This window comes from Egretta garzetta, unplaced genomic scaffold, assembly GCF_000687185.1.
Source record: "Egretta garzetta isolate BGI_Z169 unplaced genomic scaffold, ASM68718v1 scaffold70, whole genome shotgun sequence".
In the NCBI taxonomy this organism is placed as follows: Eukaryota; Metazoa; Chordata; class Aves; order Pelecaniformes; family Ardeidae; genus Egretta; species Egretta garzetta.
The window spans coordinates 2869108-2886299 of record NW_009258539.1 but is presented as its reverse complement, the minus strand read 5'-3'; the positions used below and the strand labels follow the sequence as shown (position 1 = coordinate 2886299).

General features: G+C 34.9%; 1 protein-coding gene across 1 annotated transcript in view; it reads right to left on the bottom strand.

Moving 5' to 3' along the window:
* CFAP47 (cilia and flagella associated protein 47) overlaps nt 1-17192 on the bottom strand; it is a 401308-nt gene that overhangs the window by 199660 nt on the left and 184456 nt on the right. The window contains exons 39-43 of the mRNA XM_035901932.1: nt 14380-14530; nt 13367-13455; nt 11451-11537; nt 5014-5090; nt 2730-2875 (exon numbers count right to left, since the gene is read on the bottom strand). Of these exons, the coding sequence (XP_035757825.1) occupies nt 2730-2875; nt 5014-5090; nt 11451-11537; nt 13367-13455; nt 14380-14530 (550 nt within the window). The remainder of the gene's footprint in view (nt 1-2729; nt 2876-5013; nt 5091-11450; nt 11538-13366; nt 13456-14379; nt 14531-17192) is intronic.

Sequence of the window (17192 nt, the reverse complement as noted above, 5' to 3'; positions counted from 1 at the left end):
AATAATAATACAATTATGTGGATGGGACTTAATTTTTGTAAACTCTGGTGCTACATAACATAAATTTTGCGCTTGCAGCAGTCTTTAATTGTTTCCTATCTACTCAGCTAAGCTGAAAGGACCAGGTATTCCAGAAATAGTTACCACACAGGACATAACAGTGGCTTCTCTGAGGCATTAATGTTTCCTACTATGATAATGTCAACTAGTTCTTTCTTAGGAACAGTGACTAGTAGCTAGGTATCTAAATTTAGGTGTTTCTAACATCACCACTGGCAACACTGGGGCTGTCAGATATGTTCCTTTTCCCTTTCCACCTGAAGTATAACTGTCCCATAGCTCTGATCACACCTCTTAGATTTGCTTTCATCCCATTAACATGACTCCATTTCCCTTCTTTTCATTAAATTATTTAGTTTTCAGGCTCTATACCTAATGTAGCACGAGCCTTCTCTTCTCAGATAGGGTATATACTTCTGCTTCTAATAAAGAAACAAACAGGGAGAATGCCAATAGCAGAGCTTTAAAAAATATATATAAAATCATAGCAAGTAAAAGAAGATCCTTCTCAGATCTGCTCCCAGAAACCAGTAGGTTAGGGTCTTCCTTGTTTAGAGACTGCGTCTAGATATTTCATTGAATAAAACTGATGGACCTAACTTTCATGAGATTGTCTAATTTCTTTTGAACTAGTTAACAGGTTTAGCATCCAAAGTGTCCTATGACAGCTGAGTTACACAAGCTAAACGTTGTGTATGAAAAAGTACTTCATTTGGTTCAGTTTATATATCCTGCCACAGTTGCTCTATTAACTTTCTGCAAACCATTAATAATCTTATGTACCCATCGTGTCCCTTAACAATTGCTTTTTTAATTACAGGAACTTAATTTTTTTTAAGTATCTATCTCTATAAAGAAACTGTTAGATCCTTCTGATCATCCTTATTTTTCTCTCTCTTTTTTTCCCTCTATCCCTATTATATTGTTTGCTGGGGTGACCAGTACTGCACACAATATTCAAGCTGTGTACATCATAGATCTTCAGAAAGGTATACCGAGGTTTCACATTTTGATGTCTATTTCTTTCCAAATAATTTCTCTTTTTGAATGATGCCAAGCACTGGATTGATTTTTCATTGAACCATCCGCAAAGGTCACTGATATGGAGACATTTATACAGCCTTTTTGTGGGCCATTCCCTGGTGTCAACAGGGCATGAGCTCACTGTCTCACCATAGGCTTTGACAGACTATCCCTCTTCTATCTCTCTGCTAATTTTCAAGAAGTCAAGTGAACTGTGCACTCTTTAAGATTTCCAGCCATATGGCTTGCTTTCTTAAAAAATGGTCAGTGGTTGGGCATCATTGCATTGGGACAGGCTTGGCCATCATTACATTAATCTTATCTTCCTTTAAAAGCAAGGAAAAAATTAAGCTGGTCAGGTGGCATAGCCAAAGTCCTGGTTAAACAATAAAAACAACCACCAAACACACAAACACTAAACACCATCAGGAGTCTCTATAAGTGTTCTATAGTAATGAAACATATGGAAGCTGAGAATGTGCTGGAGAAAAAGAAAAAGTCATTTAGTTTTGGTTATATTGTTACAAATCATGAAAACGTGGCAGAGAGAATGGCAGATGCATGTAATTGCACAGAGGGAAAGCTGAAACACATAGGTAGTATTATGAAAGTTAAGAAGCAGAATGCAAGCCTTGAGATCAACCACACATAAAAGAAGATGAGAAAAACAACAGTGTTGAAAAACATTGACAGCTAGAGACAAAAAACAGCAGAGAGGTTAAAGAGGTGAAAGGATGGACTAATGACACAGAAATAAGAAGGTTGTGACAACTGAGATAAAGGATTACAGAGACATCAAATAAGCTGGAGTACAAATTTTAAGCTCTGAATGTTGGTCAAAAACAGGTTTTGGTAATTTGATGAAATCAATTTCAATTAAGTATATATAGCAAAACCCAGGCTACAGGAGTCAAGAGAAACTGAAAAGTCAGTATTCACGTATAATCTAGTCAAAAGCTTTACCTGCATTGGTGACAAAGACTGAGTGGAATGTGGATTGGCAAAAAATTTAAAAAGACAGCAAGGAAAATAATTATTCTACTTTGACAGCATATCCTAGATACAGTGATAAATACAGGGAGAAGTACAGTAAAGACTTTATCCTTCCTTGCCCTATGCCTTATCCAAAAGCATTATTCTTGCTCCCCCATCAAGACAAATTATTTAAATTCCATATTTGTTTTGAACCCGAGTTCCCTAGAAAAACCACCAAGGTAACATTCCTTGCAGTATTACATTTATTTGCAATGATTTTACAGTGAAAAGTAACTTGCAGCATTTTATATAATTCTAATTATGTGGAGATAAAAGGGCAGTAAACTTTGGTTTAAATTTCTTAGCTGGTCTGTAATCTTATGTAAATCACTGACCAACTTCCTAAGCAACATTTTCCTCCATGAATTATAGGAATATTGTATTTTAACAAAAAAAAATTAAAGAGAAAAATTTTCATTTCCAGAAGTTAGTACATAGATCACATCTTTATAATTGCATATGAATGCAAAAAATATTACCTTAAAATATGTACAAAACCAATTGGTGTATTCATTTACCTTATTCACACATAACTGGCAAACATATCCTGATTCTTAACTGACTAGGCTGTCACACGAAAACCACTCACAGAACATACTTTCTATTCTTACCAGTTCATTAACCAGAATGACAGTGCAGTAACGTTTTTCCAGATTAAAGGGAAGAAAGTGAATATCTAAGCTTGCAGAACTTCTCCCTTCCAAGAACAGTTTTTCCATTGGACTGAAGAACTCATGCAGGAGGCTGGATTGGTCACCTGTTAAAATAAGTTTAAATGGTTGTTTAGATACAACAGCATGGGCTGTAAAATAAAGTAGCTGCCTGAGTTTAAATATAAGGATACTGTATACAGCCTCCTGTAGTAATCAGTGTTTAAGGAACACTTGTAATCAGTAATCAGTATTTAGAGTTACACTTGTGTAAATGTCCTGCAATATTGCATGCTGTATTATTTAAATAAATTTTGCTAGCTACTTGTGTTCTTATTCTGTGCACTGAAACAAAACCAGGGAAAACACACTTCTCACCATCAAAAGAACTCTTTAAGGATGTACAACCTATAAGCAAATTATTCCTCCTGCCAGAAAAAAAGAGTACAGTTTACTACTATTGAAACAAACAATCTTGCTCTCAGTGGCAGTAATGATGTTATGTTATGTTATGGTCTGAGATCCTCCAGAATGGACAAAAACTAAATACTGCCAAGCTCGCTTTGTGATGCTTTCACAATAGCATTATGCTGACAAAGCGCTTTCTTTGTAAGACAATAAGTAACTTAGGGTTGAATCTAGCAGGGTCTGACCACTTTCTCACCGCATGTTTTTGATATTGCAGAATACTTTAGAACCAGACTTTCATTCAACCTTGGCTTGCTAACCTTCTAGGAAGTTCAACAGACTTAAGAATAGAAGTGAGAGTGCAGGCAACAGAAATGAGTGAATATCACTTAAGAAACGTATACCAAACTCTGGCCAATTAAATAAAACAGATTCAGCCACCAGGAACCAAGCTGAAGGAAGGCGTAACCACAACTCACCTTTTCTCCCCATAGTCTACATTCTTTTCCAAATACATAGGAATTTCCCCAAATTCACTATTCAACCAACAGCTGAGTTTGATATGAATTTGAAGTTTCCAAAACCTACCTAAACAATGACCAACACTGCCCTCCCCCTTCCAAAACCACCCAAGTCCCATTTTTACCCTTCCATCAAATAGGGTAAGGCAGCCCTAACAGGAACTATTTTTTGACTAAATAAGGCACTAACTTCTAAACTTGTCTCCTGTTCAAGTGTTCCCCATTCAAAGTCTGTCAAAATCTGAGAGCCCTCCCTCCTCACTTTCTGTCTGAATTCTGGGAAATTCAAGTAATTGCTAAAGAGGTAACATTTATTTTAAAATTTAGATTGTTTTTTATGGTTTTCTTCATTTTCATTACGGCTTCTCCAAGACCCAAAAAAAAAAAAAAAACAAAACTCCTAATTCCTATTACTCTCCACTTAGGAGTCTTGACCCTTAATAGTACATATTCTTTCAGGTCAGGGTGTGAAACACGTGCAGAACACTCTTATTTAGGTTTTGTTCACCATGTTATGAAGAGAATGGTGGTGAATTATTCCCAAAGCAGAAGAGCACTTCTACAAGAAATGAAAACATAAATTTGTTTATGAAGATCTGAAATGCCATCAAAAATGTCTCTGTAGCTCCAACCTGATTAAAGCCATAAAACCCTTCGTCAGCTATTCACAGATTGGTACCATAGTTGTACCTCACTTTGTTAATTAAGGTACGTACCTTTTATTTTTATGAACTGCGTGTTAGTTCATTGTTAATCACATCTTGGAATACAATATGTACTAATAAATATATCTAGAAGGGCTAGATTATTCAGATTACAAATCTGCTTTTCATATGACTTCATGGAAACGCCACAATATTTTCCAAGAGGACAAAATTAATTTCATAAGGCCATCGTACACATTTTGCTCAAGTGGACTTTCAACAGTCTCAGAAAAGGCTGTAGTTCTAGATTCATACATTTTGACAGAACTGTTGACTAGCATTTCATAGAAAATAAGAGCAAGAAATGTGCTGTTGATGAGTATTTTCAAAAATAAATTAGGCAATCTGCAAAGGCTCCACATTCCATGAAGCCAAACCATTGGCCCTTAAAAGAAGAAAGTTTTGGGTTTTTTTAATGGTAAAGTCATTAGGACTACAGTGCAACCATAGAGATGGTTTCACTAAATTAAGTATATCAGAAGACAAACTATCCTATAAATAAGAGTTACTGAGCATACCCATAAACAATAATTACTTTAGGTGTCAAAATCTTATGTACCTACTCTAATTTCTACTCTAGTGACACAAGAGGTATTGTACAGAGGTACTTACAGCAATTTAAGTTGTTCTCTTCATTTGGATCTTCAAGCAGTGCACCATTTTTACAATTTAATATGTTATTTTCAGAACTAAAAGGAAAACATAAAAATTAAAGTAATACACTAAAGCTGGACATTTCTATTAGTAATAGATAGCTTCTTCTCCCTTTTTAGGAATAAATACTGGAAAAGCAAATGTTTTCCAGAAAAAAACCCAAAACATTTTGGAACCACCTACCTACCAATAATGTTAAATACCAACTCTTCCACTTAAGTTAGTAGTCATATTTACACCAGAGCCAGAATATGTGACCTTCAATTAACCTGTATAATATCTCTGCCATACTCATATAAGCAAAATTCTATGTTAAAAATATATATATATATATATATTTTGCCATTCAAAAGTACTCCTGCCTAATAATGCTTTTTGGGGAACTCAGTCCCAATTCTTCTCTTTATCATTTCAATATTCTGTGAGGATAGGCAAAGCTTATTCCCTGGTACATCATGAAGTTGCAAGGCCTTGCATTCCTCTGATGCTCTCAATTTCAAGTATTTCCAATTCTTCCCTACTCTTGAAATACATCTAAGTATCTGCAAGCCAAATTCAGCTCAGATGCATTGTGCTCACCCTAGGGCTTACAGTCATAGACCTTGTAGACATGTCTTTAGACTGATGCTTCTTACAGAAACTGATTTGCAAAAGTAACAGCCTTTCCTTGTCCCTTATCAGAACACACTTCAGATACTAGGTCTCCTCTTACCCAAACTTTTTTTTGAGCCTGTTTTTCCCCCTAGCTCTCTCTACCTTCCCTCTAGCTCAAAAGCCTCCGTAATAGTAAAAAACACATCACAACACTTCTTATTATAAAAACAGGGTGGCTTTATACAATGTTATCAAACCTAACTTAGTCACAGGACAGCAATATGTTTAGAAAATTTAACAGGAAATCTAATTCATTTCTTATTTAAGAAAAGATATCCCCTTTTTTAACAAATTAAATCAGTAAAGCTAAGTAAAACGTGGTCTTTACACTAATCCTAATACATGTTAAGAGTGATCCAAATTCAATCCAGAAAGTGCAAGATCCAGTTTTAAACCATCAGGAAAAAAAATCCCATTGGAATCCCACAATTCTGTATACCAGGGAGTTATGAACTGCAACAAATCAATAGTGCACAGATTATTTAAAACTTGTGAGTCATGATTTTTTTCTTAAAGCAAACAAAACTCAATTATTTAAGAAAAAGTACAATACAGACAGTGAAACATTTGCATATTTCATGGCTAAAAAGACTATCTCTACCTGTTGTAAATAATTTCTTTTTCTTACAGTGCTGCTTTCCAAACAGACTGAATTTGGCATCTTATATTTGCCATTCTCAAAATCTTTGTCTTTTTAATATTGGAGTGGAAATTAATTACCTAAAATAGGTTTTCTCTAAAATATTCCTTAGATTTTTTCTTTTTCTCTTTTTTTTTCTTCATGAGAATTATTATACAAGAGAAAACATTTGAAATTTACTTTTGTACACATGGTTTACAACGTTTCTGCCCACAAAATAAATACAAACTGGGACATAATTTTCCATGATTTTCTGTACAAAGGCTAATTTTAATCTTGGCTCTTTGAGTAAGTATTGGGAATTTATACCACACAACAAGAAATTAGACATGTAAAATCCCCATGTTAATATGTAGTTCATGATCTTGGTAGAAAACATCAAATCTCATAAAAGGAGCTCTTCAAGCATTTTCTACTAAAAATAATTCTCTTCTTGTTTCAGTTAATTTATTCACATTCAAGGTTCATTTCCACAAGGTTATAGCCCTGAAAAGAGGGGATGAGAAAGTCTGGGAAGAGCAACACTTGTCCCTCTGTACCTCTTTTACACCAAGGCTACAGGAATGATCTATATTCGCTAACAGTGCGGTTAATCATTCACAAGGAACCTAATGCAATCAAGGATTTGTCTGAGAAAGGAGTGAAAGGAGTGAGCCTTAACCTAAACACCTTAACTCTGTTCATGATGATATTACCTTTCAAGTGTATTTGAAAAGAACAGATATACTTGAAAAAACAACCCACAACAAAATCTTTGCTTATTCTCATCCCTTCAAAGCAAATTGTGCTTCTTACCTTCCTATTTCCTTCATATTATTTTATAGTTTTTTCTATCCTTCTTCACAAATAACGTCTAACTCTGTTGACAGGAGTTTAGACTGTGCAGTTAAATTTATGGAAGGAGAGTTTTGTTTAATTTACAACAAGCACAGAACTTACAGATGCTGAAAACTATAGTGTAATGTATCTCAAAAAAAATACTGCAAGTACAGTTTCAGCTCTAGACTCAAGTTTAATATTATCCACACATAACAGTCATTCTTCCCTAGAAGTAAAATTTGATGAACCAGCTTATAGCAAACAATTACTACATACAGCATTTGATAGCTTTTGGGTCTCTCTTAAAATAAATAGTTAATCTTGCTGGGCTAAGAAGAAAATCACAGCCTTAAATAAATGGACTTGTAAAATTCTCAGAATATGTTACCCTGGAGATGCATTTTAATATGTGTGCTTAAAGGTTATTTTTCAGAAAGGAAAATGATATCTTAGGTATGCAAGCCCAACATACTATTTATTCTGTATTTACAAATAAGTATCTCACCTAAAAATACAAAAATACAAATTTTATATAAAATGTCATCTCTTTCAATGCTTTATCTTTGAATCAAAATGCCAAGTCATGATTGCAAAAACAGAGACTACAGCAGAAGAATCGCTGTAAAAATAACAAATTGCTCAAAAGCTACATGAAAAAATTATAACATAATATGCGTATTACATGGAAATACATCATACATTAAGAACATACAAAGTACAACATATTTCTTCACTGGGGTAAACTATGCATTGACTATATCCTATTTTCAGAATAGAATGATAAAGAAACCCATTGCATTGGTTTGACATGGTATTGAATGTCTCTGTAAATTTATTCTCACCCCAATGAACCAAGCACCTGCAGGTAAATGAAGGGAAAGGGAAATAAAGCTGTGTTGTGGAAGACGAACATTGTGTCTCATTCTTCTATAACAAAAAGAAATAGTATCTCATGCAATAATAAAAACAAAAAGAAGATAGTTAAGATCAGGAAGTATAAAAAGCGTGGTTGTACTCTCAGTCTGGCTCAATACATCCCATTTCAATACGCAGAGAAATAAGGAAATGGATTAGGCAGAATAACTTAAGCTGCCATAAAATAAGTCTACACAGTTTGCTGCACCTGGGTCAGAGCAGACCCCAGTATCAATACAGACTGGGGGATAAATGGATTGAGAGCAGCCCTGTGGAGAAGGACTTGGGGGCATTTGTGGCCAAAAAATTAGATATGATCTGGCAATGTGTGCTCGCAGTCCAGAAAACCAGCCATATCCTGGGCTGCATAAAAAGCAGCATGATCAGCAGGTTAAGGGAGGTGACTCTCCCCCTCTGCTCTCATGAGACCCCACCTGGAGTACAGCATCCAGCTCTGGGGTCCCCAGCACAAGAACATGGCCCTGTTGGAACTGGTCCAGAGGAGGACCACAAAAATGGCAGGAGGGCTGGAGCACCTCTCCTATGAGGACAGGCTGAGAGAGTTGGGGCTGTTCAGACTGGAGAAGAGAAGGCTCCAGGAAGACCTTATTGTGGCCTTTCAGTACTTAACAAGGATTTATAAGGAAGATGGAGAGGGACTTTTTACCAGGGCCTGTAGTGCTAGGACAAGGGCTACGAGTTTTAAAGTTAAAAAGAGGATAGATTTAGGTTGGATATAAGAAAGAAATTCTTTACAGTGAGGGTGGTAAGACATTTTAACAGGTTATCCAGAGAAGCTGTGATGCCCCATCATTTGAAGTATCAGGTTGGACAGGGCTTTGAGTAACCTGATCCAGTGGAAGAAGTTCTTGCCCATGGGGGGTGGATGGACACTAGATGATCTTTAAAGGTTTCCTCCAACCCAAACAATTCTAAGATTCTATGGTATTAAGCCCACAGTAGTGTCCTATCACATCTTATGCGCCAATCATTCTTTTCCAAATTAACACTGAAGTCTGCTGTATAAAAAATATCACTGCTGAAGAACCCCAGACAAGTTTCAGCATCAAGCTTATGCATGTACTGTGTAGACACATGGCAGAGGATGAGCGGTCTGCTTGCGAGATTAAGCACGTTATATCACGTGGTGGATCAGGCCTGTACGTCTGATAACTCAGGTATTAGAAGTGATTCAGTTTAACAGCGGGTATGGAGACCAAGCAACTTCACAAACTGCCTCTTATTTGTTTCGGTATTTTAGCAAACACGACTTGTCCCTTCCAAAGCAAGATTATTTTATTGTGCATTAAATGAACAAAAAGTTCTGCAAGAGTAAGTAACAGGTGAGTGTTGGTTTAAGAGGGCACTTCGCAATTGCCTGGTACAAAGACCAGGTCAAGACAGAGAAAATGACAGGTGTAAATACTTCCAATTTATTCTTGCCATGATTTAATCTAACCTGTTCAGACTTGTACTACAATTTACTTACATAACTGTGCACCAGTGAGAAACAGTTTAGTAGCTATCACTTCTGAGTTGCCAGTTACCTCTTCCTACATAGCACCACAAAGAGACTGGGTTTGCCATTTTATCAGGTATGACAAAAATCAAGATCAGAAGCAAAGTCATTTATGCAGTCAACACAGACAGCCCACATACGTCATCATGTTGTCATAGCTACACCTGCAATAGTGTGCCTTTACTCTTCAGTCCAGGGTAAGAAGCCAATAACTCTGTTTTCTAGCCAACAAGTTATCGGAAAAGGAAGATTACTTTGCTTTCTGTATTTGGAGCTGAATTACTAGATGACCTTTTTAGTCCTTTCCAGTTCCAGATTTTATAAATTACTGAGGCAAAAAGAAATCTAAAATGTGCCAGCCACCATGGGGAAATCTTAAGCCCACATAGCAGCAGCTTCTTCAACAAACACAATGGAGCCTTTTAGTCCTTTATTTTTTTCTTTATCCTACCAGTAAGAAAATACAGGTATTCTGTTTAATGTAACTCTTTCCTTGACACATGAAACAGCTTAGAACAAAAAGTATAAGAACAAAATTCAGAAAAATAAAAATATTTGGAATTTCTGGTATTATCTCTGGTAAAAAAAAAAAAGCAAATAAATTAACACTGATAAGCTATATGCAATATTCTGCAAAGCTTGACATGAAATTCATTAATTAATGGTTCCTTTTTGTTTTAGAATGTGTTTTTCTTGATGTAAAAATATTTATCCACATTCACAGCTTTTTTTTGCAAATCAATCTGTGCAATCATGAGCCATCCTTATGACTCATGGACACTGTAATGCATATTCTGAACTGCTTAGTTGTGGTCTTAGAATAGGACTACTAGTGAATCATTAGTATACCTTTGCCATTTCCTAGTTTTACAGAAGAAAATCTATGAGGAAAAAGTTGGCTGTTAAATATAACCTTGAACTTTTACTGTTATTCAAATCTTTTTAACGGACATCAGTCAAAATACCAACATGTTTGAAAACTACTTATGGGTAGATTTATACTACAATTCCTGGGCCATCTGCTGTGCATGTCTCCACCTGGTTCTCTTCTCCCATTGAGAGTAGACCGTGCTGGCATACAGATGTAGGCCAAGGGTAATAACTGAAGTGTCAAGGGCTTGGAAAAGCATAGAAAAGTGCATAACTTGAAAAAATCCAGGCACATGTATCACAGTATACTTAAAAACTATGCCAGCTAGATGAAAGAAGAAACACTATCCTTCTCACCAAACATCATTCAGCTCCCCATGAACAAAGAGGTCTTGGCTGCAACCACTGAATGACACCCTGCTTCAGACAAGGGCTACTGTGATATTTTAACTTAGACAGAGCTGTGTCCCAGTAAGGATATAGTTTGTCTGGGCTCTAGCTTCACGTTGGGATATCTTTCCAGTCACAGTATGATGAGCCCATGTCACAATGATGAAAGGGTTGGTTTGGTCTTTGATGTGAATGACACAATTTTGGGTGCTTGTGATAATGCCATAGTGTAAAGGTCATAGGTAAGAAGGTTACCTGCCAGGTAAAGCTTGTTATGGTGAGGTTTAAAGTGGTGTGGCTGACACATCTGGGGGCATAGTATGAAGACGCAGAACAAACTACGAGACTGAGGAGACCCACTTTTTCCAAATGGCATATTGCACCCATTTTTATCTTTTACACCATATTAATCTTTTCTCCACTGTTTGAGTAAATTATCTGTGAAGTGTTTGAAAAATGTTATATAATTCTATGATATTTCCATGTTCTAACTTGTAATTCTTTACAATGGCTATACACAAAGATGTAATACTAATAGAAATGTATCATTCAATATATTATAATTAGCAATTGCCATTTAAAACTCACCTGAACATTTGTTCTTGCTTTACTTGCCTGGCTTGATATAGTTGCTCTGGCTGCATTAAGTAACTTGTGGATTCCAGCAAAATGACCCTGGAGTATGGCAAGTACAGATAATCATCACATTTTTAACTTACAGAAGGAAGAAAAAAATTAGTTTATTCTATATTTTAAATGAAGGCTTGTTAAAGAAGCTTATTATTTTCAAATGAGAATTCTTTAAAAGAACTCTAAAGAAAGATTTAAACAGATTTTTTTAAACTGATTTATTTAATGATTTATTAATTCTTCTTTATTTAATAACTTAAAACATTTTGTATAATTTAAGCAACATAATTTTTAAAGCTTGTGTAAGCATGAAAAATCCTGAGACACTTATTCAAGGGTTACTGGGAAATGTCATAAACTACTACTTCAATATCATAGGTTGATTTGTAATCATACGGATGGTCTACAGCCATGTTATGACATGCAGACCAATTTTCAATTTGATTTTCAAAGAAGAAAAATAATGCCCATTTCAATATTATGACAAATTATATATGTAATTTTTGAAATGTAATTTATATTATGATCTGTACTAAATTAAATGATTGAATAATTGAGTCACATTTGAAGAAAAAAAGTCTTAGGTAATTTTATTTTGCTTTTGTGAATATTGTATCTATTAAGGTAGAGTAAATTGTGATTTCTGTGATAAACCACAAGCAACTGCTTCACTTAAGTTTTTCCTAGAAGATTCTGTTTTTTTCTTTTATGAGTACATTATACACTTGGTTTTAAGATTTTCAACCCAGTTTCTGTAAAAGAGCTACTTCCTTGGTATCACCAGTACATTTTCTAGTGTTATTTGCAACCAAGCAATGCACTCCCAAAGGAACATGAGACAGTTCAAAACACTGGAAACATGTTACAAAGAATCTTTTATTTTAGATTACTGGTTCAAATGTTGCCCAAATTTATAATTACTTCAAGTAGTTGTCAAGTAGCTTTTGAGTGACACACATAAAATTAAATTACTTCATTGCCTTTAACCTACTCTTTCAAAGAGTGTTATCCACATCATAGAACTGATTACAGGCATTCTCACTGACCACCTCAAGGACTTAAAAAAGATAGAAGCTAAATAAATTCATATGATTCCCACATAGGAGTTTATGCCAGAGCACATTGCTGGAGCAGTGAAAACAATTGTGTTACAGGTGTCTATACAAAATCTATTCTGCAGATGAAAGAGAAATTTAATTTGCAGCTTATGCAACGTGTATATTAAACAGATCAGTAAAACAAGCTAAAAGTGTTATGGAAAATGGTTCTTGTAAATAAATTAATTGCACGAACCAATGCTTAGCTCTATAGACTAAAGACAAAACATGGAGTCAGATCACATAAACAGATTTTAGGGGCATAGCACTCTCTTTTGTATTAAGGAAAGCAACATTTATAACTCTACAGTTGTTATATCTATGATGAATACAAATGAAAAATTAGATTAACTGATAGTGATGTGAGCCCCAAGGCAAAAGCATGTTTTTTTTTTCTTTTGCATGCTTAATAATTTAAACAGCAGGATAAAGCAGATTGGGGAAAAATAACCGACTATTAATTAACATGGTTTGTTTCTCTTTGGAATTCTGCTGGGCCTCAGCCAAACACAAAAATACGAGCAAGGTTCATGAACTCTGTTTGATTAAAACTCTGGCTTTATTGCTTACACTGAGATGCATTTCAATTAGGGCTTATTTAGCTTCTTTATTCATTATGATAGCTTCCACTTCATAGTGCTTGTAACAATTTTGGTAATGCAAATCCCTATAGTTTAACCTCAAGTTTACATTTTTAAGGAGAAGAAAAAAAAAATATTTAAAATAATTGATTAAACAGCATGATCATTATAGATTTCTCTTTAAAGCACTGCCTACCTGAATATGCCATCAGTTCTGAAGGGATTAGTAACATTTAGGATAACTTTCTTCAGTTCATAACATGGCGATTTGCATTTTAATATAGCCTAAAAAAGGCAAAAATTTATATCAATATGAAAAAGTTGCAAAACTACATTCATGTATAATACATAAACAAACAGAAAATTATTACAAAGAAGATCAGAATCATGTATTTGACCACTGGTGACTACAAAATTAACATAATTTAAATGCTAGGCTTTGTTGCCAGCAAGGAATAGCTAAAGCCTATTTCTTTTTAAACATGCATTAAACTTCACCATATTTTAAATGCTCTTTAAAATGACAGCCCAGGGCCAAAACCCAAGCTATCTTTTTGACTTATTATCTTCCCATGTCCTTTATGTTCTTCTCTTCCCCAACCTTCCTTTCTAGCATCAGTGTCTATTGCTATGGTATAAAGAGACTCATGGAAAAAAAAGAATCACATAAACACCATCTAAGTTTAGAAGAGGATCTATCCAGATCTGCTCAATGAATGTTTGATAACAAATGACAGAACACATACCTATCTCTGTTCTGACTATTTCTGGGATATATCTTAAATCTAAAGACTGTCTAAAGTTAAAAAGCACAAATCAACTAGCAACATCTAACAAAAGTTTGTTGACCATCTACATATGACAACTGAAATCATTAGGCTGAAGGGACATAACACCTCTGCAATGGAATTTCAAACAGCGTTCATATGCTGAAAGGGTTCCAGATTTATTTTCAGAGCAATCAATGCAAAATTTTAAAATTTATTAAGGATCTAAGTCTGATATGTATCCTTAGGCATCTTAAATATTCCTCTAGGCTTTTCTCTGCAGGTACATAGGCTAACACTGGAAACCTGAAAATTCATAGGTCAAAGGCTAATGCTGAGGGTAACTCACATTTTTATTCTTATTTCAGTTCACTTTTGTTTGATACAGCATACAGATAACAATATTATTTTGACAATATTAATCATAAATACATAAACTTACAGCTGGCTCAATATGCTTGACTTCAGATTTCAGAGAGAATGCCAGTGTGGCACCATCTATTCCACCCACATTTTTTGAGATCAGTAGCAACACTGCTTCAGCAGGGCGCAGGAAACGACTAGTGAATTCCACATTCATACTTGTTTGTCTCCTAGGCAAAATTAATAATGATAATGACGATGATGATGATAATAATAATAATAATAATAATAATAATTTTAAATAGGCACAAAATCATGACTCAGAAATTATTCAAATGTCATTTCAGGAGCACATTTTAGAGTCTTTTTCTAAAATAAGTGAGCTAGAAAAATTATTTTTTTCTTCTGAAATACCTTGTTGTAGTTCAATCCTCTGCTTTAAAATATTCTAATAAAAGAACTATATAGATAGAATAAGAACAATATTGAGTCCTTATTGCTTTTTATGACCTCAATATGTAGCTTAATTTTTCTTCCCACAAACAATAGCACAGGAAGTTCTCTTTCCTTATAGTATTGTCCTAAGTTAACAACTGATTTACTTTATGCTCCCCTATTTGAATAGGTTTTTCTGAGTTAAACAGCCAGACATCCTGTTATGCATGTTGTGAGGCATGTTCTTAATCAAATCCACATTGAAGACTGAGAGATAAATGAGTAAAAAAACCCTTCAAAATAATTAGTAAAGCTGAGTAATTAAGAGGTGGAAAAAACAAAGTTCTCTTATACGAGCCATAGATCAAGTTTCTGATGGGAAACTGGACAAGGGGAGACCACATGGAGTGAGAGTTTAGACTAGGTAAGAGTTAAGTTTAGACTAGATTTGCACTAGTACTGCAACTAAGCAAGATCACTAAGAAAAGTTAAGTGGCTGAAGCTCTTACTTTGAAGCTTACAATTAAAATTATAGTGTGTAGAATTGTTCTAAAAAGCAAGAGAACAGTAGAATCTAAATGTATTTTGCCTTTCTACACATATGACCAGAGTAGAGAGAGCTTTCTCTAAACAAAAAAATACCTATATTTTTGGAGTTGCAAGTAGAATATCACAAGATACATACCAAAGAAGTCATCTGACTGGCTTATACTTTCATTGTAATGCCATTTCATGTAGTTAAAGACATTTTAAAATTTACCCCCCAAAAAACTGTTTGAAACAGCAGAAAGAAAATAACCTTTAGTAAAGTCTTGAAATGTCTTAATTTACTCAAGATGATATTACTTAAATAATGCTTCAAAGGAATTCTTAAACTATGGGGAAAATGTTATATTTATAAACTGAAGATTTGTTAGTTGTCTTTGTGGAAGAGATAGCAGATACTAAAGTCAAAAGGAAGCCTCTCCCCAACCTAAATCCGCCTTCCCTATCAAACAATTAAGAGGAACTGGCAGCCCGAGAGAAAAGAATTAAAACAGAGGGCAGAGGGAAATTATGTGTGATTTATTGGTCTTCTGCCAACTGGGAATTCTAAAGTAGAGGCAATCAGCTGACAGTGGTATGCGAAACATTCCAATTATGCATTGTATGTATATATACTTAACAAAAGTAAGTGGTAAAGTAGAGGACTTGTAATAGCAATCAGCTTACCATGTCTTCAGTGGAATCATGTTAATCCACATTTGGTTCACTACTTGCATAATAACAGTACTTTTTCAAGTGAACTCAATGCACACATCTCTTCATGTAATTGGAGCAATCACAATGATGGCAGAAGTTCTATAAACTTATTTGGATAGGAATAATGGCAGGATTTATCCCTGGATGACAGCTGCTGCCAAGGAAACATTCTGGGCTGTCCTTTGCCTCATTCTTATGATGGACCAGGACACAAATACATATATATATACACACACATATATATATACACACATACACGTATGTAAATATATATATAATTCTTACTTAAAACTACCTTGGGACCTGAGAGCTGAATGACGATAAACAGGACACCAACATCTTAAAAAAAATTGGGGAAGATTAAGAGAATACCAGACCTTTAAGCCTCAAATCTATACCTTGCAAGGTTGTAGAAACAATTATAAAGAATAAAAGGACAAGTATAAATGATATCTACTATAAACAAGATCTACATGACTGAGATCTAACTGGCAGGAGTCAAAGTCTGTAAAATGTAGTCCTGCCTCATAAACCTATGGGAGTTCATTGAAGGAGCTCAACAAGAACATGATCAAGGGTGATTTAATTCTTCTATTTCTAACGTCTCTTTCTATAGACTTACAGGGAAACTACCAGACAAGAAAGAAGCAAGGAAAGAAGCAAAGAAACATAGTGTGGGAAGTAACACTTCTTACTCTGTAGGAAGGATATGTGACAACTGGAAAGTATGGAAGTTTACTGATGTTCTAAGTTGCACCAGGTTGTAAGGACAAAGATTGACAGTGCAAGGATTGCAGGATTTATAACAAAATGACAAGGATGTTCAGTGTACACAGACAAAGACATGCACACAGGAAAAGCAGTTCTGTGTTTACATAAAATTATGGCCTCCAAGCCATAATTCAGTGTAAACAGATGTAAACTGCTGCCTTCTGTGGCAAAGCTAGCATCAGGGAAAACATAAAGTTGCTTAGGTTTTTTTCTCTATTCATCTGTGTCGTGGTCAGAGTAAAGCGAGGGAAAATTCAGGTCATGGAATTGTCCTATAATCTTGTTCATACTCATATTATTATAACTGGCTCCGTCCACACCCACTTCAGTTGCTATACTGTAGGGGCAAAAAATCTTTAATTTCTTTATCAGCTCAGTGTGTACCATCTTTCAAAAAAGCAAGTAATCAAATTCTCTCTTTTATTTGTTGTACTCCAGTGTAGG